General features: G+C 37.5%; 1 protein-coding gene across 1 annotated transcript in view; it reads right to left on the bottom strand.

The window, feature by feature from the left end:
• Nucleotides 1-24,582, bottom strand: part of LOC120517741 (zinc finger MYM-type protein 4-like) — a 100,720-nt gene extending 76,138 nt beyond the window's left edge. Inside the window, exons 1-2 of the mRNA XM_039740203.1 lie at nucleotides 24,179-24,582; nucleotides 1,098-1,140 (exon numbers count right to left, since the gene is read on the bottom strand). Of these exons, the coding sequence (XP_039596137.1) occupies nucleotides 1,098-1,140; nucleotides 24,179-24,217 (82 nt within the window). The 5' untranslated portion in view covers nucleotides 24,218-24,582. The remainder of the gene's footprint in view (nucleotides 1-1,097; nucleotides 1,141-24,178) is intronic.
• Nucleotides 24,583-27,005: the final 2,423 nt, after the last annotated feature.

Here is a 27,005-nt window from a genome sequence, read left to right as displayed (position 1 = left end):
TCACAAAGCCGCTTCCGTAACACTGCGTGCGTTAGCTGCGGAGCTCAGCTCAGAGCGAAATGAGGTGAATGGGAGGGGAGATGATGACGTGACTCCCCCACCCGCCTTAACTGTCAATCCCCCACAAACACAGTCTCTCGGAATTTGCATAAGCACAACCCTTCGCCTGCAATTTAAACTTAGTTACAAAGTGATCAAAACTCTCGTTTATATCCTGCGTCCTCTCATTAAACTTGTATCCGATTCCCGTGGGCATGACAAGCGCCAGCAGCAGCCTGTCTATGAACTTAATTTAAACTTTAGGTTTACACCTTGCTTTGTTCCCGAAGTAGCAGCACTCATGAATATGGTTGTATATGTCACTCGCTCGGTTCTTATTGTTTCGCTGCCTTCTCAATAGTATAATGCATGTTTTCTTCAAGCGCTTTTTGGAGCTCTTCCTGGTTTTCTACGAACTGCGTTGACAGTCAGTTCACGTGATTACATGGGAGGCGTGATGATGTAACACGAAACTCCGCCCCCCACAGCTTTCGAGCTCAACTCCATTACAGTAAATGGAGAAAAATAGCTTCCAGTTATGACTATTACGTGTAGAAATTCAAAATGAAACCTGCCTGACTTTTGTAAGGAAGCTGTAAGGAATCAGCCTGCCAAATGTCAGCCTTCTACCTACACGGGAACATGGAGAATTAGTGATGAGTGAGTCAGTGAGTCAGGGCTTTGCCTTTTATTAGTATAGATCACTAGGAAGCACTTACTGATCACAAAAAACATCAGCAGCCTCAACTACCTTGTTCATTCTTAAAAAAAAGAAACTGGAGGATGGGGAAAAATACAGGCAAAAACAAAATTATCTTGTTTCCATATGCTTAGCAACAGGATACACATTGTTTTTAAAATAAACTTTAATGCAGTTATTACAATAAAATGTGCTAGCAACCAAGAAGTGGAAGAATACACATGCCATGTATTGTAATTATCGCTTAACTATAACTAAACCAAAACCACCAGATTAAACTGATTAAAAAAACAATACCTACAAATATTAAGCTTGCAATTTAGTAACAGTCTTAATATATAAAATCACAAATACTTACTTTTTTCAGTACCACAACCAAAAAGACTTGTTTTCTCTTTAATCTATAGAAGAGAGGAAAAACATGATTTTACTTATCTACACTCATTTTGTAGAAAATAGGAAAAAATAATGAAATACAAAATTCAACATTCATCAGAACAATACCCAGTAATCAAGTAATGAAAATACATATGAACGCAAACCTCCATAGGTGATTATCGGCAAAGCAACAAATCAGAGTCAACTTTATTAAGATATAGATTTTTTCTTTTACCTTAGCTAAACCAAAAAATTTTAAAAGCCCAGACGCGTCACTAGGGAAGTCTACACAACATGAATCTGATCAGGTTCAATCCACAATTTAGCACAGAGTAAATGATTTAGGTCAAAACGCTCCATTGCTCAAGGTGGTACAGATCCATATCAGTCTTGCACACTACCAGTTCATTTGTCTCAGATGGAAACAAACATGCTAACAAGTCACATCCCAAACTGAGACCTTAGTTTTATTGTCTTAAATGTACACAAAAAGAATATACAGTACTGCTATACATTGATACACACTATATAAACACAAGAGTGAAGAACATGCAGTTATTGAGAATAAAATGGGCATTTTTCAAATCATATTTTTGAGTCTGCATTTATGTTTGGTTACATCTTTACTTTGGCACTAGTGCTGGGAAGTATACCGTTTCATACCGAAAACCGTTTTTTACTTTTGTTATGGTATGGATTTTTTTTTTAAACTGCAATACCGGTTTAAATAGCCTAAACAATGTTCGGAACGTGGCGCAGCAGAAAACTGTTTAAGGGGGAACCTTTTTCACTGCTACACCACTAAACACATATGCAACGGAGTACATGTGTTAGTGGAGGTACTGCGCAGTGAAACTGGACAGAGAACATTCCGAAACTGAAGCTGTAGCAGATGATTAAGTTGAATATGATGACACAGAAGAACTTTTGCCAAAAAAGGAGCCATGTCTGTTGTCTGGAGATATTTTGGTTTTAAAAAGTCGAATGTGGACCAAACAACTATTTACTGTAAATGCTGTCAACATAAAGTTGTCACCAGAGGCGGCATCACGAGCAATTTGCTGCACCACCTTTGTTGCAAACATGCTTTGGAGTACCATGAATGTATGGAACCAAGATTGGCACCCTCCACGTCCTCAGGTTAAAACTGAAAAAGCTACAGGACACTGGAGTCAGACGTCACTTCTAGACGCGTTTGCTAGAGGTACTAGATATGACAAAGGCAAGCGGTGGATCGAGATAACCAACGGCATTACAATCCATATAGTTAACGTGTCAGTGGACAGAGATTGTTAACATTAACAGAAAGTGTGGTTGGTTTACAAAAAATATTTACTATTTATCCCTTTTCTAAGACATGTTCAGTGCAATATAACTTTTGAAAAGCACCCCTGGATATTTTAGTAAGTCTAAATGCCTCTTTGGATGGTTGAAAATATGTTGTCAAAATTATAATTTAAGTTGTTTGCAAAATTTGTTCAATAAAAAGGTTCTATATTTTGACTGCATCTTTCAAGCAATGTGATTACTTCTCTTCATTAGTGCCACCCCCTATCCCCCTAAACTATCACTTTATGGGGCCGTGCAAGCCTGTATTAATACTTGTGTGCACATGAAAATTTTTTTTGTACAATGTAAAATTCTCATGACAGTGGAATAGGTTATTCTTAGCCAGTCTACTGCAATAATTGCAGTGGAAAATGTGGTTAATATCCACTCATGCATGGGAAACAAAATATTGTCGAATACCGTGAAACCGGTATAATTTTGAAAAATACCGCGATATAGAATTTCGGTCATACTGCCCAGCACTATTTGGCACTCATGTAAGCTTATTACAAGTGTGCTCATGCAGTCAAAAATGAACTGACACGTGGAAAGATGGATAGATAGGAAAGGCACTATAAGACAGATAGACAGAAAGACAGTCCTTAAACTGCACTGGATGATAGCTAGATATATATTTTTTTTACTCTAGCAATATTTCATGTCTTTAATTTGTATACACTAATGAATAACATTTTAGACCAGACACTTGGACAAATAAAATGTTTCATAAATAAACTTTTTTTAACTGGTCAGTAGTTTTAATTCACCTGGTTTATACAAACCAGGAATCAGATTTTTTATTTATTTGAATAAGGTTGTGTTTTGTGGTTCTAAAAGTTCACTTGCAAACTTAATATTCAAATCATTTCAGGATTTATAATGTATAATCTAAATATCTATCTATCTATCTAGTTTCAATGTTTTGAACTGTATTGATTCTGGCTTATAAAATATTTGGTGATGACAAACTCTTCACAATGCACTATAAAATAAAAAATGGATTAATTGATAACTATGTACAGTTGCTAAATTTATATTAGGATCATTGCACTTTATTTCAAAAAATGTATCACCATATTTAATTTTGATTAAACTTGACATATGAATTATACTTACATTTCAGAGCTCAGAAATGTTTCATTATATTTTCCTTTGAAATATAGGCACTTTTCTTACATACAATTTGTACCTATGCATATGTTTCTGTATAAAAAAGTAACTTTTTATTTCAAGGCCTTCATTATTTAATAATCAAAAGTTGTAAAAAAAAATGCAGCATGAACAATGAACTTCGACTAAGAAAAAGGAAACCTGGACTATGTGAAATTTAATTGGGTTATTAAATATTTTAAAAGATGAGCAAGTTGGTAATTTGTTACAAACATCATTTACAAGATATCTTTACCCTATAACTTACATAAAAATATATTCTTTTAGAGCTTTCCAATGGGTAATAGCTGAATGGACTGGTTAATGTCGCTGGAGATTTCAATCATGCAAATCTCAAGTCAGTGCTCCCTAAATTCCAACAGTTTGTGGACTTTGCAATGAGAGTGACGAACGATCTTATTTATACAAACACTAGCACAATACCCGCGCTTCGCAGCGGAGAAGTAGTGTGTTAAAGAAGGAAAGAGAAAGAAAAGGAAACATTTTGAAAATAACGTAACATGATTGTCAATGTAATTGTTTTGTCACTGTTATGAGTGTCGCTGTGATATATATATATAGCAAAATACCCGCGCTTCACAGCTATGTCATGTGTTAAAGAAGTTATGAAAAAGAAAAGGAAACATTTTAAAAATAATGTAACATGATTGTCAAAGTAATTGTTTTGTGTATTTGGCGGCAGCGTCAAAGTTTTTTCGTCTAGCTGCATCAGAAAATGTACCACAACGTCTGACACGCCTCCTTTTTAGTGTTTTCTCACAGCTTGGATTGCTGCTGTCATATATATATATACACACACACACACACACACAAACACATACATACATATATATACACATACATATCTTCATATCTACATATCTATATACATATCTACATATACACATATATATATAGATATATACATACCTATCTACATCATACATACATACATACATACATACATACATACACACAAATTATATATATGTATGTATATAATGTAGATAGTGTGTGTGTGTGTGTGTATATATATATATATATATATATATATATATATATATATATATATATATATATATATATACACACACATATATATACACATATATATACTTGTGTGTATGTTTGTATGTGTCTATATGTGTGTGTATAGCTTTGGTCACTGAGTGCAAGGGAAAAATAATAAAATATAGTCTATAAGTTATTAAACAGTAAAACATTAACGCTTTAAGAAGTACAGGTACATTGAGCACTACTGGAGTGGTTTCAGGTAAACTACATTTTAAAGACTGTAACACAACAGGTAAGTAACTAACAGCAGCTAAAATGTATATGGATCATCTCTCGGTAGTAGATCCCTTTTGAAAGGCGCTACACGACGGCTGTGGTATAGAAATTACATTTTCTATGTGAACGGTCAAATTTGTGCCTGTGGTAATGTGCCTTACCGGCATTTAAAGAAAATTAGTTTTGTGTCCTCTGCAGTGTTAAGAGAGAAAGGCTTTGGTTTGGGATAAAAGGAAAAAAGGTGTAAAGAAAGGAAAGTTGCCTTTTTCTTTTATATAGTATAGAGAGATGTGTTCGCTGACGCTATGATCGCCTTTTGGGACAGTCGCGGTGGGTCTTGTGTAGACTGGTGAGACGTCCCTGCCATTAATCAGCTGTGATGGCACTGTCAGTCCTCCACTGTGCGCGTGTCTTCATAATCCGGGTGAGGACCTCATAATCATATACGTGCAAAAGAAAGTGTGAATCGCCTTAATATTATTTTTCCGTGGTGTAGAAAAGGGGTCCCGTGTTTGCACTTGTCTGGGCTATAGCGCAGGGGGAGGATGAAAAAAATTAAAAGTGCTCACTTTGACTTAAGGCAGAAGCGCAGTCAGCGTCTCAAAGGCCGGCACAGCTATGCACGCTCGCTGGCTGCTCGACTTTTGCTGGGCAGGAGACCACAGTTTTGCAGACACGTTCATGATATCAAAAGTCTCAGCCTTTTGGAGGTCATTCATATATTATATATATATAAAATACCCGCTCATAGCGGAGAAGTAGTGTGTTAAAGAAGTAATGAAAAAGAAAAGGAAACATTTTAATAATAACGTAACATGATTGACATTGTCATGAGTGTTGCTGTCATATATATGCCTGCCTAAATAAGTCACCCTCGCTTTGCTCTTACTTTATTTACCATTCATTTAATCATGGCTATTGGCGGAAAAATTATAAAATGGAAGGAGGATGGCTTTACCAAAACAATTATTGATGGCTTAATCGATTATTCATAAAGCTTGAATTGGTGATGTTTTTCTGTGTTAACCTCATATTTTTTCAGACTTCTTCTCAAACTAAGGTGGTGCGAGGGTAAAATGAATCGATGCTTGATCAATGTAATCGTGTACAGTACCAGGAAATCATGCATTGACAAAGCTCCCCTTTGCTTGTAATGCAAAGTGTGATTAAATGCATTATTTTTAACGCGTTATGGAGCACATGCATCGAAGCTTCTCAGCTGTGCTTGTGCTAAGAAAAGGAAAGATTTTAAAATAACATAACACGATTGTCAATGTGACCTTTTGTAAGTAGTGCCTGGAGGATTCAGTGTGGAGAAACTCTAGAGATAGCGTGTGTATTAACTTGTGGATTTTTCTGTGAGTATTTGGTGGCAGTCTGACGGTTGCTTCGAAGACGGCATTAGCCGCTGAGCTCAGCTCAGACCGAAATTAGATGAATGGGAGGGAGATGATGACGTGACTCCCCCCCCTTAAACTGTCAATCCCCACAAACACAGTCTCGGAATTTGCATAAGCACACCCTTCACCTACAATTTTAACTTAGTTACAAAGTGATCAAAACTCTCGCTTATATCCTCGCCCTCTCATTAAACTTGTATCCCGTGATTACCTGTGGGCATGTGAAACGCCAGCGGTAGCCTGTCTATGAACTTAATTTAAAGTTTAGGTTTACACCTTGCTTTCTTTCCGAGGCAGCAGCACTCATGAATATGGTAGTATATGTCACTCGCTCGCTTCTTATTGTTTTTCGCTGCCTTCTCAATTATATAATGCATGTTTTCTTAAGCGCTTTTTGGAGGTCTTCCTGGTTTTCTACGCGACTGCGCTGACAATCAGTTCACGTGATTACGTGGGAGGCGTGATGATGTCACACGAAACTCCGCCCCCCCACGTCATTCCAGCTCAACTCCATTACAGTTAATGGAGAAAAATACCTTCCAGTTATGACCATTAGGCGTAGAATTTCGAAATGAAACCTGCCCAACTTTTGTAAGTAAGCTGTAAGGAATGAGCCTGCCAAATTTCAGCCTTCTACCTACACGGGAAGTTGGAGAATTAGTGATGAGTCAGTGAGTGAGTGAGTGAGTGAGTGAGTGAGGGCTTTGCCTTTTATTAGTATAGATTCCTGCCCGTACCAGGCAGAGCCCTGCCTCCATTCTAGAAACTCGTATCACATCTCTGTCATATTAATTCCAACATACAAACCGCTCATCATACGCAACAAACCGGTTCTGAAGCAGGTGAGAACCTGGCCAGCAGTAGCCATCTCTGCTCTTCAGGACTGTTTTGAGTGCACTGACTGGGACTTGTTTACAGAGGCTGCAACCAACAGCAACTATCAACTTGGAGGAGTACACGTCATCAGTGACCAGCTACATCTATAAGTGCATTGATGACGTTACTGTCTCCAAGTACATCACTACACACCCCAACCAGAAACCGTGGAATACAAAGGAAGTGAGTGTGCTACTGAAGACCCGGGACTCTGCCTTCAAGGAAGGTGACGAAATCGCCCTGAGAACAGCGAGGGCCAAACTATCCCGTGCCATCAGAGCGGCAAAGCGCACACACGCCTGTTGCACTCACTCCCATTATCATGAAGTTCTTCAAGAAGCTTGTCATGAGGCACATCAAAACCCTACTGCCCCCCTCACTGGACCCCCTGCAGTTTGCTTATTGCTGGAACCGTTCAACAGATGATGCAATAGCCACCACTCTCCATCTGGCTCTCGCTTATCTGGACAATAAGGACACATACATTCAAATGCTGTTTATCGACTCCAGCTCAGCATTCAACACAATTATTCCTCAGCAGCTGATGGAAAAGCTGAGCCTGCTGGGACTGAACACCTCCCTCTGTAACTGGATTCTGGACTTCCTGACTGAGAGACCTCAGTCAGTCAGGATTGGAAACAACATCTCCAGAACCACCACACTGAGCACTGGAGCCCCTCAAGGCTGTGTGCTCAGTCCATTATTGTTCACACTGCTGACTCATGACTGTGCAGCAACGCACAGCTCTAATCATATCATAAAATTCGCCGATGACACAACTGTGGTAGGTCTCATCAGCAACAACGAGCCATCATACAGAGAGCAGGTGCAGCAGTTAACGGACTGGTGTAAAGCCAATAACCTGTCTCTGAATGAAGACAAAACAAAGGAGATGATTGTTGACTTTAGGAAGGCTAAGAGTGATCATCTGCCACTGAAAATTGACGGCTCAACTGTGGAGGTTGTCAATAGCACCAAATTTCTGGGTGTCCACGTGGCAGAGAACCTCACCTGGTCCTACAACACCAGCTCATCAGCCAAGAATGCCCAGCAGCGGTTCTACTTCCTGCATAGGCCGAGAAAAGCCCATCTTCCAACAGCTATTCTAACAACATCCTACAGAGGAACCATAGAGGGCATCCTGAGTGACTGAATCACTGTCTGGTTTGGAAATTGCACGGTCAGAGATCGTAAGGCCCTACAACAGACATTGAAGACAGCTGAGAAGATCATCGGAGTCTCTCTTCCTTCTATCATGGACATTTACACCACACGCTGCATCCGCAAAGCCACCAGCATTGTGAATGACCCAACACACCCATCACACTTACTGTGTACACTTCTGCCATTGGGAAAAAGGTACCGAAGCATTTGGGCTTTTACCAACAGAATGTGTAACAGTTTTTTTCCCCACAAGCACTCAGATTCCTGAACACTCATGGACCGATCTGATATCTGATATATGTGTTCTGCTCTGCAATGTTGCACATGGTTGCACATTTGACTCACATGCACCTTGTTATATATGCACCTTGTCATACATTATGTGTCATTATGTTATGTGTCCTGTGTTCTATGTAGCACCATGGTCCTGGAGGTATGGTGTTTCTTTTCACTGTATGCTGTACTACTGTATATGGATGAAATGACAATAAATACTCTTGAATCTTGAAAAGGAAAAAAGTTAACACACAAAAAACACTCTTAATTATCATTTTTAAACTATCTACAGTGAAGAAAAGAAAAGTCACTGTATCTCAAGGGGTAATTGTTTTATAAACAAAAAAAACTTAAGCTCTGAAAGGTAAGTATAATTCACATGCCAAATGTAATCAAAACAAACAGTAATGCAAAGGACTTTACATGAATTAAAATGGAATGACCCATTAGTTTTAAATGCTTAGCCATATCTATCAAAAAGGCTTATAAATATGTTAAACTCATTGGCTCGGCTACAGGACTCCTTGACAAACAAAATACATGGGAGAAGGCAGATAGAATCCAACACAACATTTAAAATGCAATACTACACAAAGTAAATGCAAAACACACTAGGTAATGTAAAACAGGAGTAGGAAATCACTTTGGAAGTGTGCAAATTATAATATTTACACATCCATTGTATTTATGGCCACCACAATAGCACTATGAACCATACGCGCCATAATATGCCAATTAAATGAACACCTATACTGCTGCTTCTGCAAAGCAAGAATGACTTGAGCATATGTCAGATGTACAAACAAATGACAATCCAACATGTTTGTTCCTGTCAGGCCAGGTGGTTATCCCTATGTACTGCAGCTCAATTAGGCAACATAAAACGTAAATTCATTGGGATAATGCTGCCAATTAGTGTTACAGGAGAGGTCTCACTCTGTCAAAGACATCAGAGGCTCAGAAAAACAGTACAACAGGAAGACCAGTAGATAGCATAACATGCAGTCACAATGTTGTCAATGCTCTCCACTATCAAGAGAAATTAAGGAACCTCTCAAGATTAAGGTGGGACTCCATTCACATTATCATCTACAAAATCTGCCACTAACACTTGTTCCCACTAACTGCAACAGGGACTGGATAACATAAATAAGATTTCAGGAAATATTCTTGAACTGTTTTCCATATTTCTTTTAAATATATGGTACAGTATGAACATTCAAAATCAGCTTTAAAATTGAAATGCCTCCACATAGGACTGCATTAACCTTTGTGGATGTTTTTCAATATCTCATATTTCCACATCTTTTCTAAAAAAGCCAATTTGCTTTTTTGGTTGGATAGCTTCTATTTCTATTAATGAAATGGAAAACCTTTTGGCCTCTGAAAAAGAGACTTTACCTTTTCAAATACAAGCGATCACAAAGAGCCCCGTTACAGTTAAGCTCCATTTGTCTTTCAAAAGGAGCAGTCAACAAGCACATGGCTTTCTAAAATCTTCAATTAAGTTTATTGATGGGCTTGAGAAATGATTCATACAGCACTTTTCACAGAGATGAATTTTAATTCTACACACAGAAACAATTAAAAGAAGAGAATCATAAAATTTGCTCTACGAGTTTCTTTGTATCTGCCAAGTTCAAATAAAGGAATTCTGCAGAGAAGCTCAAGAAAAACCAATCATGATTGGTCAAACAAATCATACATGTTCACAAACACATTTTTGCTCCATATAATTAATCTACTCAGAGTATAGCCTGAATTGGCAATGTGGGTCAATGTTAATTTCTCTAAAACTGAGGAACTGTGAGTTTAACAGAACAATATTTTAAAGATGAGTGAGTTGTTCATTATTACAAATTTAATTTACAAAATATCTTTACTCCAGACAGTTTATAAAAATATATATAAAATTAAGTTGAGTGATTGCAAGGAAAATACAGAGCTATCAAAAATTAAAACAAATTTTTACAGTAGACAACAACAAACAACCTTAGTACTACAGTTAGCCCCAAGGCTAGAAGACAAGCGGTCTAACAAAACACAGTGGCTGATGAGGTCAGTCCTGTAATGGCTTCAGAGGGTAAGCAGAGGTGCACTAAATTCAAGCAGTCCCAAAGTGCTTTGTGGAAAGACACTTGTTACAGCTATTTGAAAAAATAAGCACTTAAAGAAATACCGCATCAAAACATGATAAGCTTTATATGTTACTCATCTCACATTGTTTGCAGTGATGACCAAGAAAATTTTTAAATCTCACTTTCACAAAGAACAAAATTCCTGATATAATGGGATTCAATTGCAGCCCAATTCTAGCAGCAAACGACTATATCAAAACATAATAATCACATAATAATGTTAAAACCCAAGATATTTGATAGTTGTAGTTTGTAGTAGAAGAACTCCAGGCACTCGACGAACAGATTCAGAAACTCCTGTCCCGACGGAGATACCTTAGAAATCTGAAGGCCCGGCTGTTGGATAAACCGTCCTTGCCATCTGGAACCGGCGAAACATCAACCCCGCGTTGTGCCGACCTCACCCCCGCGTCTCGTAGGAGCGACGCCGCTGATGACCTCGGTGGATTTCAGCTATGCAGGCGGGGGTTCAAGGCCAGAGCACCTCCATCGGCACAGGCGAGCATTTTATCTCAGAACCGGTTTGACCCTCTCCGCGTCCCCATTTCGCCTTCAGCACCTGGTGATGTATTAGTGGTAGGTGATTCTATCGTTAGAAACCTTAATGTCGCATGCCCTAATGCAAAATCGTTTGTTTCTTGTTTTCCCGGTGCTCGTGTCCGAGATGTAATGAAACGTGCGCCAGCAGTCTTCTTGCATGCCGGCGTAAACGATAAAAGGCACCGACAATCAGAAATCCTGAAGGCTGACTTCGCAGCTTTGATTAAAGACACGAAGGAGAGGACCCCATCGGCAAAGATCTTCGTTTCGGGTCCACTACCTCTCGTCAGACGATCCAACGAGTACTACAGTCGTCTGCTAGGGTTGAACAACTGGCTACAGGGTTTCTGCAAGAAGAAGGATGTCGGTTTCATCAACAATTGGAATCTCTTTTGGAAAGGCGGTCTCTTCAAGCGTGATGGCCTGCATCCGAACAGTTTCGCGCCGGGTCCTCTCGAAAACATATCGAAGGTAATTCGTTTTCTTGACTATCTATCTCTGCTCTTAACCCCTTCGAAATAATACTGTTGTGCCAGGACATGATGAATGTTTAATAGAGTCTTCCGTTAAAGTGCACACATTAATACTGTAATAAGCAATCTCAATGCACGTAGAAAACCTAGGAAATACGGCATAAACTCCAATAATCTAATTAAAATCACTATTTTAGAGGAACAATGTATTAAAACTATAAAACAGATCACAGATTAAACAAAAATACACACAGAGCGCTAATAAAAATAATTTAGTTCCTATTCCAAATATCAATAACGCACATAGTACTCATCTCTGCACCTCCGAAACATTAAATATGGCACTATTGAATGTTAGAGCTTTAACTAACAAAACGTTTTTTATCAACGATCTTATTAGTGATAAAAAATAGATCTTATTGCACTAAATGAAACATGGCTTAATTCAGATGCGGCGCAGTTTTAATCGAATCTGCCTCCGGATTACAGTTTTACTCGCCAGGGAAAAAGGCTAACATTTACTCGAGCCGATTAAAATGTAAAGATGTCAGTTTTGGTAAGTTCAAGTCCTTTGAGTATCTCACCGTTGTTATTCATGGAGATTCTCAAGTTCTAGTACTATCCGTGTATAGACCTCCTAAATATAACGCGTCGTTTTTTGAGGAATTCTCTGACTTAATGTCAATTTTAATTACTAACTATGACACACTCCTAATAGTTGGCGACTTTAATTTTCATATAGATAATCAGTGTGATCTAAAAGTAAAAGAATTTATGAACCTCCTGGATTCTTTTGATTTGAGACAACTCATAAATCAGCCTACACATAAAGCAGGTCATACATTAGACTTAGTGATTACTAAAGGACTGAAAGTTGATATAAAACAGATCATTGATATTGGTCTATCAGACCATTTTCTTCTACTTTTTAATATAGAAATAATGATAAAAAAACACTCATGAGAAGCATATTGTTAAAAACGCTTCTTTGACTCGCAGCAGCTTTAAAACTTACAAACATTTTAAGCAATCAGTCCGTTTATAGTGCCAGCTATAATAGCGAGGATAATGTAAATAGTAAGGTGGAAAGATTTAATTCTAAAGTGAGAGCTGCTGTTGACATAGTTGCACCTGAAAAGACAGTGAAAAAATCTTCTAGCATTGTTATACCATGGAAGACCCAAAGAGTGTCTGATTTAAAGAGAACATGCCGTAGAGCTGAGCGTCAATGGAGGAAGACTAAACTTACTATCCACCATGAAATATTAAAAGTCAAAATAACAGAATACAATAACACTGTCCGTCTTGAGAGACGCTGCTATTTCTCAAGATTATAAATAACAATGCTAGTAATCCCAGAGTCTTATTTTCTACAATTGATCGCCTACTAAACCCAGGTAGCTCAAAGGAATGCCTCCTAAGTGCTTCCAGTGAAACCTGTGAGGCTATCGCTGTATTTTCAATCAAAAATTAATGATATTAGAAATAACATAGTATATCCCTCCAACACTAAGGATCCTCCTAAATCCCAGCATCCTGTTATAAACACATTAAACTCTTTCACTAGGATAGATTTACCTGATTTACAAAAATAATATCTCAATTAAAACCCTCCACCTGCTCCTTGACCCAATACCAACAAGGTTTTTCAAAGAAGTATCAGGCGTGCTAATTGATAATGTTCTGACATAGTAAATTCGTCATAGATACTGGGGTCTTCCCAGACTGTCTTAAGACTGCTGTAGTTAAACCCCTACTTAAGAAACATAATCTTGACCCTCGCTCTTGAAAATTTTAGACCCATCTCTAACCTGCCTTCTTAAGTAAAGTTCTGAGAAGGCAGTCATTATGCAGTTAAATGACCACCTAAATAAACATGCTATTCTTGATAAATTTCAGTCGGGTTTTAGAACAAATCACAGCACAGAAACTGCACTCGTTAAAGTAGTAAATGATTTGCGGTAAATGCAGACAGAGGCCATTTATCTGTTCTCATCCTCTTAGATCTGAGTGCTGCATTTGACACCATTGATCACAACATTCTTAGAAATCGCCTTAGTCAATGGGTGGGCCTCTCTGGCAGTGTCTTAAATTGGTTTGAATCCTACCTGACAGGGAGAAAATTTTTGTTAGTTGTGGGAATTACAACTCAAGACACATGATATCCAATATGGTGTTCCACAAGGCTCTATCCTGGGTCGCTGTTATTCTCAATCTACATGCTTCCGTTAGGTCAGATTATCTCAGGGCACAACGTGAGCTACCACAGCTATGCTGATGACACACAGCTGTACTTATCAATAGCACCTGATGACCCGATTCTATTGATTCACTAACACAATGTCTGACTTGTATCTCAGAATGGATGAATAGTAATTTTCTCAAGTTAAATAAAGAGAAAACTGAAATTTTAGTGATCAGCAATAATGGATACAATGAGGCTATTAGAAATAAACTGGATACATTAGGATTAAAAGTCAAGACGGAGGGAAAAAGCTTAGGGGTGATTGTTGACTGTGATCTGAATTTTAAATCACATATTAATCAGATCATTAGGACAGCATTTTTCACTTAAGAAACATAAGTAAAGTTAGACCTCTTATATCACTGAAAGATGCTGAGAAATTAGTTCACGCGTTTGTTTTCAGTCGACTAGATTACTGTAACGCACTCCTCTCAGGACTACCCAAAAAGATATAAATCGTTTGCAACTAGTGCAGAATGCAGCTGCTAGAATCCTAACTAGGAAAAGAAAATCAGAACACATTTCTCCAGTTTTATGTCACTACACTGGTTACCTGTGTCATTCAGGATTGACTTTAAAATTCTGCTTATGGTTTATAAAGCCTTAAATAATCTCGCCCCATCTTATATATCGGAATGTCTGACACCTTATATTCCAAATCGTAACCTCAGATCCTCAAATGAGTGTCTCCTTAGAATTCCAAGAACAAAACTTAAAAGAAGTGGTGAGGTGGCCTTCTGCTGCTATGCACCTAAAATCTGGAATAGCCTGCCAATAGGAATTCGCCAGGCTGATACAGTAGAGCAGTTTAAAACACTGCTCGAAAACACATTACTTTAACATGGCCTTTCTATAACTTCAATTTAACTTAATCCTGATACTCTATATGTTCAATTCATCATAACAACTATTCATGGTGGCTCTAAAATCCGTACTGACCCCTACTCTCTTTTCTGTTTCCGGTTTCTTTGTGGTGGTGGCCTGTGCCACCTCCACCTACTCAAAGCTTCATGATGCTCCAACAATGATGGATGGATTAAAAGGCAGAAGTCTACGTGACCATCATCATCATCAAGCCCTTCCGTGAGAACCCTAAATCCAAAGAGGACTGTTTCATTTATGTTAGGTAGAATGCCCAGAGGGGACTGGGCGGTCTCATGGTCTGGAATCCCTACAGATTTTATTTTTCTCCAGCCGTCTGGAGTTTTTTTCTGTCCCCTGGCCATTGAACCTTACTCTTATTCGATGTTAATTAATGTTGATTTATTTTGTTTTCTTATTGTGTCTTTTATTTTTCTATTCTTTATTATGTAAAGCACTTTGAGCTACTGTTTGTATGAAAATGTGCTATATAAATAAATGTTGTTGTTGTTGTTGTTATAAAAAGCACCTGAAAATTGGTCAATTTATTTTTGGGGTGTTTTTGTGTATTCTGCTGAACACGAGAAGGTCATGGAAGGGGCACAGTCCTCTGAAATGTCTGCAAGCATGACAGGAAGAGTTCACCAGTTATTCCATGTATAATATATAAAGCTATTTCTCATTCCAGCCCCAATGTAAAAGGAAATAAAGTGCCAAAATGCAAGATTTCCTTATTTAGAATGACAAATAAATAAAAGTTGCAGAACTTTAAGTAAATGGAATCATTCACCAAAATGCAAAGCAGTAAGCCAAACATTAACTACAAAAGACCTCCCTTAATATGGTTTTACTAAATTGCTATTACCCCCCACACCTCCATCTTCCTCATCAATAATATCTGGAAGTTCCATTCAAACAGAAGGCTGATACTAAGTTGTATGTCTACACCCCAAATAATTTGCTAAGGGTCAGAAATAACTCCGAGATCACTTTAGATAAGGTGCCCCTAATTACACTGTCATTACCAAGTAATTACCTGTATAATTACAGAGTAACTAGGTCTGTAGTACTAGGGTGTTGTACCGCGTTAGCCATTATAAATGTTGTGAAAAGTCAAGCAGAACAACACCTTTTATTAGCTAACTAAAAAGATTACAACATGCAAGCTTTCGAGGCAACTCAGGCCCCTTCTTCAGGCGAGATGTAATACAGAAACTGGAGTTCCTGTGTTTATATACACACTAGGACAAGAAACATCTTAAATGTAAAAAATGAATAGACCCTTTCAGGCTAAGGTTCATTTAACAAGAGAAAAGAAAAACATAGGGTCAAGATCTTTGGATAAGATAATTGTTGTTCCTTGTCCTAGTGTGTATATAAAACACAGGGAACTCCAGTTTCTATATTACATCTTGCCTAAAGAAGGAGCCTGAGTTGCCTTGAAAGCTTGCATATTGTAATCTTTTAAGTTAGCCAATAAAAGGAGTAATTTTGCTTGACTTTTCACTAGAGTAACTAGGTGTAATTATGTTCTATTTACTGTGTAACACAATGTAATGCTGTTGCTAAGCACTTAATTGTAATTGTTATCCCACAATTTATATACATAGGTACTTGTAAACAACAATCTATCAAAAAATTCAGATTTGGGATATTTGAGCATATGATCAGATAATGCGACACAAGTAACTGAAGATGTGTTATATAGGTTTTGCCACTATCTGGGCACCACTGAAGCATAACGCATTAGGAAACATGTTATCTCTGTTCTTTCTGAAAACGACATTTAAAATTTCTCTTGGTCATCACTACAAACAGGATACAGTATTTGAGTGGAGTATTTCTGTAGTACTTGGCAGGCACCGCTTCTGATATAGTGTTACTCCCATTCAGGAAAACTAAAACATGTTGTTAATCAAAGAATAATCATTTCATTAACTAGAATTAAAATAAAAACATCTAAAAATTACAACTAAATGAAAACAAGGAAATAAAAAAAAACAAGCTGTTAATCTTCATCACACAATGTGTTAATTAAAACACAAGTATGCAGTTGCTGATTATAATTATTTAAAACTGTGCAGTTGTAATATTAGTTTAGATAGATAGATAGTTTATTATACTTTATTTGTTTAGAGACAAGGATTGATTTGTGCTCATGTGCAAGTACTCCACAGTGCTGGCTTCTGAATCTATGGACTTCACTGGTTAAGTCATCCATCAGTCAGCTTTCCCTCTAGAACTGAGAGCTAATACCAAAGCCTCATCACTTGTCAATGATTTGTTCTATGGATTGCACTGTCCATAACTGACCGTCAGTTACAGATGCCCAGCTGTCATGAACAGCAGGCAGCTTTTACCAAACTTCAATGAAAAAGTTGCTTAAACTAAAGTAAGTAAATAGTTTGAAAATCAGAGCTGCGTAGGATTAATCAAGCTTGAACAGCCACCTCCACGATTCAGTCAGTTTTTAGACAGGGAAAAAAAGGTTATGTTCACACACCAAAGAAGGTAGGAATTTCAGGGATTTTACTCTTACTTCGCAAATATATGGCTCATTTGCACCTTTGCAGTGACAGATTAAGCAGATGGATAGCATGGAATAAAAGCCATGTTGATGTTACATGTATACATTTAGTTTTAATTAGGTTATTAGTAATACTGTTTCAACGTGGGCAGCGCACTGTTACAGAATGCATTCCTGTCACAATGCTGTGATGAACTTTCTCTGTTTAATGCTTTAATGATCAGAACTGAGCAGCAAATAACTAACCATTGAATAGTCGATGTCCTTCCAGCCTACTGCAGTAAAACTATTAATCCATTCTTATTCTAGTCAATGTATCTTATTACTGCGAGTGATTGTAACTTTTACAGTTAGGTCCATAACTATGTGGACAGTGAAAATTTTCATAATTTTGGCTCTGTACACCACCACAATGGATTTGAAATAAAGCAATCATTATGTGATTGAAGTGTAGACTTTCAGGTTTAATTTAAAGGGTTTACCAAACATACATTATGAGCTGTTTAGGAATGACAGCCATTTTAATGTATATCCCACTCTCCCCACTACTTTCAGGAGCTCAAAAATATTTGGACATTTGACTGATGAGCTGTTCCATAGCCAGGTTGGAGCAGTTCCCACATGATTCCATTAATTAAGCAGGTAGAATTGATTCCAAGTGTGAAATTTGTATGTGGAAGCCACTACTGTGAACTCTCAATATAAGGTCCAAAGACTTGTCTATGCAAGTAAAAACAGTCCTCCATCAGGCTGAGAAAACAAAATAAACCCTTTAGAGAGACAGCAGAAACACAAGGAGTGGTCAAATTTACCATCTGGTACATTCTGAAAAAGAAGGAACACAATGGTTAACTCATCGACACCAGAAGATCTGGAAAACCACAGAAATCAACTGTTCTGGATGATTGCAGAATTCCGTCCTTGATGAAGAAAAACCCCTTCACAACATTTAGCCAAACCAAGAACTCTATCCGTGAGGTAGACCGATCATTGCCAAAGTCTACAATCAAGAGGAAATAAAGTCAGGGTTTATAACAAGGTGAAAACTACTGGTAAACCTTAAGCATAGGAAGGACTAATTACACTTTGCTAAAAAATATTTTTTAAAAGCATTTCCAATTCCTGAATAATTTTCTTAAGACAAAGGAAACTAAGATCAATATATACCAGAATGCTGGAAAGAGAAGAGTAAGGAGGAGAGAAGAAATGGTTCTTCATCTGATGAGTACATCATCATCTAAGAAACATGGTGGAGGCACTTTTATGGTATGATCACACATGTCTGCAAATGGAAGTCGGTCACTGGTGTTTATGGAGGATATGAATGCTGGCAGAAGTAACAGAATGAATTCTCAAGTGTACAGGGCTATACTGTCTGATCAGATTTGGCCAAATGCTGAAAAACTGACAGGACAATGCTTCACAGCACAGACAAACAATGCGACATAACATACTGTGACAGCAAACCACATGCTTTTCAATGCAAAGTAGTGGAATATTCTTCAATGACCAAGTCAAGACCTCAACCCAATTGAATATGTGTTTTACTTGCTCAAAACAAAACTGATGGCAGAAAGCCCACCAAACAAGCAGCGACTGAAGACAGCCGCAGTAAAGGACTGGCTGAGCAACACTAGGGTGGAAACCCAGCACAGCACTTGGAGATGGCAGAGGCTTACAGACTTCAGGCAGTCATTGAACATAAAGGATTTTCCACCAACTATTGAAAATGATTGTTATATTCATGATTATGCCACATGAATGGCAGGGTCTATGCAGAAAAAATGGATGTCATTCCTAAATACAATATTTCTGGTAAACCCCATAATTTCAACCTGAAAGTCTACACTACAAAAACAATGATTGATTAATATCCCATACATTGTGGTGGCACACAGAACAATAATTATGAAAACTGTGTCACTGTCCAAATACTTGTGGACCTAACTGTATATTACTACAATTAAGCATAAACAAATTGTGTTAATTGTTCATGGCTTTCTTCTTTATTTTTCTGCTTGTTTCTTAATCTAAATCAGAACTTTTACTTTTAAATATTTATTTAGTGTTTAATGTTTGATATATATTTGTATCCCGAGTTAAAGAAAAACACCACCAAAAAATGAAACCTTTTTTTTAAATGATACTTGCCTCATGTAGTTTGTAGTGATGGAAGAGAAAAAGATTTTAAAGACAGGTGTCTTCACAAGTGAACGAAGGGGGAAGAGGCAGCTTTTCAACTAAAACACACACCATTGTAGAAATGCAGTCTTCCTTGTTTACATTTAATGAAGAGTTTTCAGGAAATAACTTCATATTTTATCAAAAAAATGCACACATTTTGCATGTATTAACACAAATGAACTATGTGACACAAGCTATGTGAGAATTTTGTTTCTTTTTCTCCATAGGCTTTTTCAAGTTGTTTTCCACTTTATAGCATTGGTCATCTATCAACCACATTGAGTTGGCATATTCATTATTTAATTTCTCCACGACATGAGATTAATTTTTCTCAACCACAAATACAAACTACATGGTGCATGTAACATTTAAAAAAATATATTTGTGGGTGGAATATTTCTTTAATGTTATCTTTGCTTACCTTCCTATTGTATTATTTTGACTATTTTTAAAGAGTTTTGAGAAAGGGAAAGGCATAATGTCATTTTTATTGTTATTATTATTATTATTATATAATATTATGTTATTATACAGTTCCAAGAATTCAAATTTGATTGCTAAACTGGTCAGTGCCTGTATGAAGTTTGCAGGTTCTCCCCAAGTGTATGTGGACTGTTATCATAGCTGGATGTTACAAGTGGTCATGAAGCACTCTCAGTTGCCAAAATATGCCTGTGCCTACACGTGTTGTTAAACTACACCCTCTCAGTACAAGTTTACAGGGAGCTACCCAAGTTTTGCATGTTGTTTACAGAATGAATGAATGAATGAATGAATAAATGACCTAACATGTTACTCTAACAGATGTTAGATGTTACTTACTGTAAATAGTATCCTTGTAGCAATGCTGTAAATACATGCAAAAAACTTTAACCTGTTTACTGCAATTATTGTTATTGACAGAGTTTAAGTAGTGACTTAAATAGCATTTAAAAAATAAAATAACCAAAGAAAGAAATACACTTTCAAAGTTTTAAAATTGGTAGACAACACATAGATGGAATCAGGAAATTAAAAAAAAATAAAATAAAATAATATATATATATATATATATATATATATATATATATATATATATATATATATATATATATATATATATATATATATATATATATATTTATTTATATATTTATTTATTTATTTATGTGTGTGTGTGTGAGAGAGAGAGAGAGAGAGAGAGAGAGATATTACTGCTCACAAAAGGAATCTCAAAAAAAAAAAGACCATGTGGATATTTTTAGTAAAACAGAACTAATAAAATGTGACAAACTAAAAGTAATTGCTGAAAAAATAAAACTAAACAAAACTGCTGAAAAAGAAACAAAAACTAAACAAAAACTTAATAAAAACTAAGACTAAATGCATCTAATACTAGAAAAACACTGTTCTGATGCTTTACTGACCAAGTAAAAGGTACATCCATCTTTAGCTTCAATGAAGGGCAAAAAAGTGAAAAAATTTTATTGTTTACAAAAATGAAAGATATATTAACATGAAAGTATACTTGCTACAGATAATTAAAACCAAAATTTTATTCATATTAAAAACCACTGTTCAATCTACTCTGCCAATTTTGTCTTTGCCAAGATTTGATATATAGTTTAAAAGATAAATTATCTTAAAAACAGCACATTAAGTTTTCTTGCTATAAACCGTATACCTCACATAAGAATATAAATCTAGACCTCAGAATATTTAACCATTATTACAATACTAATATGAAACATTTGAGTCTCTATTGGTTCAAATAACAATTCTGTGTCATAATAAAGGACTCCACCAAGCACAACTTCCAGCCTCTCCTACTACTCAGGAAGGGAAGTTGAGAACAGCACAATACATTAAGGACTACTTGTCACCCTTTATAACCTTTTGTGTCATGTCTCTAAGGTGCCATTTTCCAGCTTGGCAACACTCAATAATAGAAAGCTGCCACCTCTGGGAAGGCCGATATGATGTCACCATATTTGCCCAAGCAATTGTTCCCCCAAATGTCACTTAAAATGGAGTTTATGTGGGGGATTCTGTGACACCAACTAAACTGTCAGTAACCTACCTATTATGGATAGCTGCCCTCCAGCAATTCCAGGAGCAAAGGGTTTGACTGTCTAAATTATAAACTGCAACTGTATATAAAAAAATATAAATTAAAAAAGTACAGCAACACTACTTCTTTAGAATTTGAATCATTAACGCTACCCACATGCAGTAAATACAAGAATTAAGTGCAAGTATTTGCAGTAAAATTCATCCATGCCAACCAGAAGAATTACCACTCTTGTTTTTTTGTTTTTTAGCAAGAAAAGGTTATGGCAAGAATTGAGCTTTGAGATTGTGACTTTTAAAACATGCTTAACTGACTGGTGTAACAGCTTTATATTTATTAGACACCATATGACTGTGCAGTTTAATCAGACATGTCCATAAGACAATGGAAAAGGGAGTCCCCAAATGCATTCCGTACTGGGCCATGCATATAATGTACTTCCTAACTTGTTGCACTTTGACGTACATTTTCGTTTTTCATTCTGAAAAATGTCTATTCGGGAACCATCAATTAGTAACTTCCTTCCAATACTCTTTAACCATTACTATACAACCTCATACCATGGCAAAAGCCCACTTGTATGACTAAAGCTGATGCCACATTGCACATCTTCTAGTTGCTGGGTATGTGAGATTTGTCAGCTGCAGTTGCTGATCTTCTCACTGGGTCAGGTCAATTTAAACAAATCACTAGCCATGTCATATTTATCGACTGCATGATGACCTTCAAGCAGATACTTCCACTCCTTTTGGGGACAGCCAATAGCGTGTCCAGTACTGTGTAAAAAAAAAAAAGGGGGGGGGGATCACAGGTATGGAGAGTTTGGATGCAATCTCAGTTCTTTTAAACAAAACTCTGTCATGGTATGTAAAATATGAGGTAGATACTCGAGACTCTCTTCTGTGCCTTATTCCTTGTCATTGCATTAGATGCACACTACTTCTGGATAAGCATTTATTGGTTGACTGGTTGTCAGCTCTTATGCACACAGACCCCACCACTACAACTAAAGACAGTCTCTGACTGACAAAGATTTTATAAATGAAGGCTAAAACTGAAAATCACCAGAAAAATCACAATCTGACATGACATTAACAGTTTTGTTTCTGATTTATTTTTTTGTTTTTTACCACCACCCAGTAAATTTCCATGCATCCCCTGAATGAATCAACAAACATTTTTTTGCTCTGATTTTGTAATCGCTGCTCATCCATGTTCCCAGTTCTGTAGGATGATTTTCACACCAACTGGATCCCCATTCAACTAACCTGTCACAATGTAACATACAAATAATTAAAAAAAATCAAGGCCCCTGAAATATAAGTAGCACAGACTTTTTTTCTTACTGGACATTTACTTTCAAACTATGAAATGAAAATTCACCCAAGATTCTCAGCCTACATTACGTATCCTTATTCCTACATAACAAAAAGTCATCAAAGAAGGCAGTCGGGGTTTTTTGGATGGGGCTTTGTCCAGGCTGCATACAACTAAGCAGACAGGCATTGTGTCAGTAGTGTTAAAGGAACTCTACTGCAAGGCACTGTAGGTTCAATAGTGACTTTCTTTTGCAAAAGTCAAATGACAGTTGTATTATTTTTGCATGTTAAGTGTTCTGTGGTGGTGCTAATCAATAAGACCAGTACATTCAAGTGTAAATAAGCTTTAAAATCCCTTCAACATCTGACATTGAAACGAAAACTATTATCATAAACAAAGTAAACAGTTAATACACCCTCGGTGTGCCAAAACTCTCCGCAAGTAAGCTCTACGAAATCTGCAAGTTGCTTCAGTGAAAATGGTCAACACTGCCAAACATCGGGGATTGTGAAAGTATATAAAAATGAAAAAATGGTAACAACACAACAATTATTAAAGATTTACATTAACATACTTTATTGTTTATGTTGTTTAATATGGTGAAAGGAAGGTCAGTGGACTTGGCCACGTACGAAACAGTGACAGAAGGACAAACATATTATTCCTATGAAATGCGGACGTGTTTCCGAAACCCCACCGAAAAGATTTATTCCGGTTTCTGTGTCCACAGATTCGGACCGTCACGTGGCCTGGTTGAGTGTTCAAGAAGACGACTTGATGTTCACATTCCAAACACATCTACCTAATTATGAATGGAAAGTTCATCCCCACGCATAAGAGGCGCCTTCGCTGCAACCTGCACAAACTGCTGGGGTTCACACCACCATGGGGAGCTTGCATTTTTTCGCTTCTTTCCTTACATAGACATACAAGTTCAGAAAATGGGAAAGCCCTGTCCCATCGGCCCAGGCCGCATCACTTTGCATCCCTCCCAGATGAATGACTTTCAAGTCCTCCCAAACAATGCCATTTGTACATCCCCTGCTGGCCTTCGCTTGCCTCGGCCAACCCTGCACCCCCTTCCTCCACTCCCTCCCACCCGTCAACCGTGGGTAACACAGACACACGCGTGTTCCTTCTTGCTTATTAAACGGCACCGCTTCTCTCCGTATTCGTGCCGCCAAACATCCCTCTCTCTCTTTCCAAATACACGCACTCGCTCACACCAGGAACACCTACCCCTGTATTGTTGGGCTCTTCCTCCGGCTGTTCCGCCATATTTGTTCCCCTCTGTCCACAATAAACAGGGAAACGCTCTGTTCAATCGCAATTCCGTCCAACTTTCCCTTCCCCACGCAGTCAGCCAACCACGACTCCACCAGGCTGCGCGCCCCGGGAAAGAGCCGCAAAACGTGAGTCCGCTCTCGCTCGGCTCAGCCAGGCCCAGTTCGTTCGGGTGAGCTCGGTGGGGATGGGCGTCCTTGGCCTGGATTCCGTTATAGGTTTGAACAGGTAAAGGATGTACTCGGCTTAATCATTTTTATTAATTTTGTTTTGAAAAAAATTCACCCCCGCGCTACACCGTGAGCTCCTTAAAAGCTGCAAAAGCCCCCCCCTCCGCGCGCTAACAGAGCGCATGCGTAGCGATGGCGGCCGCTCCATTGGGGAGGCGGGGCAGACAACTAGGAGCATGCTCAGTCACGCCCCACGGATTGGTTAAAGGGCCCAGGCAACGACTCGTTCGAGATTCTTTTCGGAACTTCTCAGGACGCGCAGTTTCTGAATTTGGCTCTGAGGTTGTGTTGATGTTCCGAGTTTTTCCTGTGTGACAAAGACAACGAAACGCAAAGCGCAACATAATAAAGACGTGGAATTCGGTCATTAGTATATATTTTTTAAGGTTTTAGAGTATGGTGAGAAGTCAAGCAAAATTACACCATTTATTCGCTAACTAAAAAGATTACATTATGAATGCTTTCGAGGCATCTCAGGCCCCTTCTTCAGGTAAGATGTAAGAAGGGTCCTTTGAAGAAAGGGCCTGAATTGCCTCGAAAGCTTACATATTGTAATCTTTTTAGTTAGCCAATAAAAGGCGTCGTTTTGCTTGACTCCTCACTACATTCATAATGGCAAACACGGTACAACACCCAAGTACTAAGGTTTTAGAGAGAATACACAAAATACAACGTATTTTTATTGTGTGGTTAGCAGTTATTCCTTGGAGGTGCAGATGTGTAATGATCAGATTTTTGGAGGCAGTGTGTGTAAATGAATGGTCCTTAGGATCAGGTGAACAAGCAAAGACAAACTGGGAAGCCACTGTGAATATGCACTGGCTGAAAACTCCCATCGGCAGAAAATGGAACAAGCATTGTGTGATGTAGTTAAAGTAGATGTGGAAAACCTGAATTGACTTTTAAGAACCAGATGGATGCTTGTCTTGCTTTTTGTGTTCCTAAAAATTACTTTGGAATGCTTTGAAATCTCTTCAGTTATTGTCTGGTGCCTCCTGACTCACCATAATGAGAAACCCTCACATATGATATACAGTTCGACTCGTCATGATGTCTAGTTATGCCCACATAGTTTTTTGGCACGGAACAACCTTAATTTTGTGGACGCTTTGGACCGTAGTTTGTGTAGAAAATCACACACATATGTTAAAGAGTAAACCACTAAGTGTCTTCAGCAAAAATTATCAGGAGGACCTGAAGTTGTGCATGCCACATCAACCGACTCTAAAGGTTTCACCCTTAATGGGATACAGGGGTCAAATTTATTATTTTTGACAAAACTTAGAAAAAGTGGGGATCAGTAATGTAGGCCTGTGGAGTTGTTTTGTTATTTCAAGGTTGCTGATCTCAAATAGGATGAATGTTTTCAAATTTGATTCTTCACCGGTTGCCCTAGCCCACTAAGAGTCACTCCAAGTAAGTTGCAAGTGATAGATTAAGCATGTTGAGTATCATTTTAGACTACTTCAGGGTCAGCGATTATGAATATGATATTTTTTTTAACCTTTACTATTAATCTAGCCCCCTTTGTACCTCTATCAGAGGATGGAAAATGACAAATCTTGATTACAATCAAGAATATCTAGACTTTAAACATTTAAATTAAAGCCTACATTTTTAACATTCAAAATAGTTAACACAACTATTCTTGTTTATTATGTACGTCTGTCACATGAATAAATCATTACATTTCTTTTGAATTTCCTGAAGTAGGATGGCTTACACTAATTCAACAACAACAACAACAACAACATTTATTTATATAGCACATTTTCATACAAACAGTAGCTCAAAGTGCTTTACATAATAAAGAATAGAAAAATAAAAGACACAATAAGAAAACAAAATAAGTCAACATTAATTAACATAGAATAAGAGTAAGGTCCAATGGCCAGGGTGGACAGAAAAACCAAAAAAAAACTCCAGACGGCTGGAGAAAAAAATAAAATCTCTAGGGATTCCAGACCACGAGACCACCCAGTCCCCTCCCAGCATTCTACCTAACATAAATGAAACAGTCCATTTTGGATTTAGGATTCTCACGGAAGGACTTGATGATGATGATGGTCATGTAGACTTCTGCCTTTTAATCCATCCATCATTGTTGGAGCATCATGATGCTTTGAGTAGGTGGAGGTGGCGCAGGCCACCACCACAAAGAAACCGGAAAAAGAAACAGAAAAGAGAGTAGGGGTCAGTACGGATTTTAGAGCCACCATGAATAGTTATTATGAAGAATTGAACATACAGAGTATCAGGATTAAGTTAAATTAAGTTAAAGTGAAGTTATGAGAAGGCCATGTTAAAGTAATGTGTTTTCAACAGTGTTTTAAAGTGCTCTACTGTATTAGCCTGGTGAATTCCTATTGGCAGGCTATTCCAGATTTTAGGTGATAGATAGATAGATAGATAGATAGATAGATAGATAGATAGATAGATACTTTATTAATCCCAAGGGGAAATTCACATAATCCAGCAGCAGTATACTGATACAAAGAAACAATATTAAATTAAATAGTAATAAAAATGAAAAAAATTAAATTTAAAAAAAA

This window comes from Polypterus senegalus, chromosome 17, assembly GCF_016835505.1.
Source record: "Polypterus senegalus isolate Bchr_013 chromosome 17, ASM1683550v1, whole genome shotgun sequence".
In the NCBI taxonomy this organism is placed as follows: Eukaryota; Metazoa; Chordata; class Cladistia; order Polypteriformes; family Polypteridae; genus Polypterus; species Polypterus senegalus.
The sequence above is the reverse complement of the archived record's forward strand: the minus strand, read 5'-3'. Positions and strand labels throughout refer to the sequence as shown.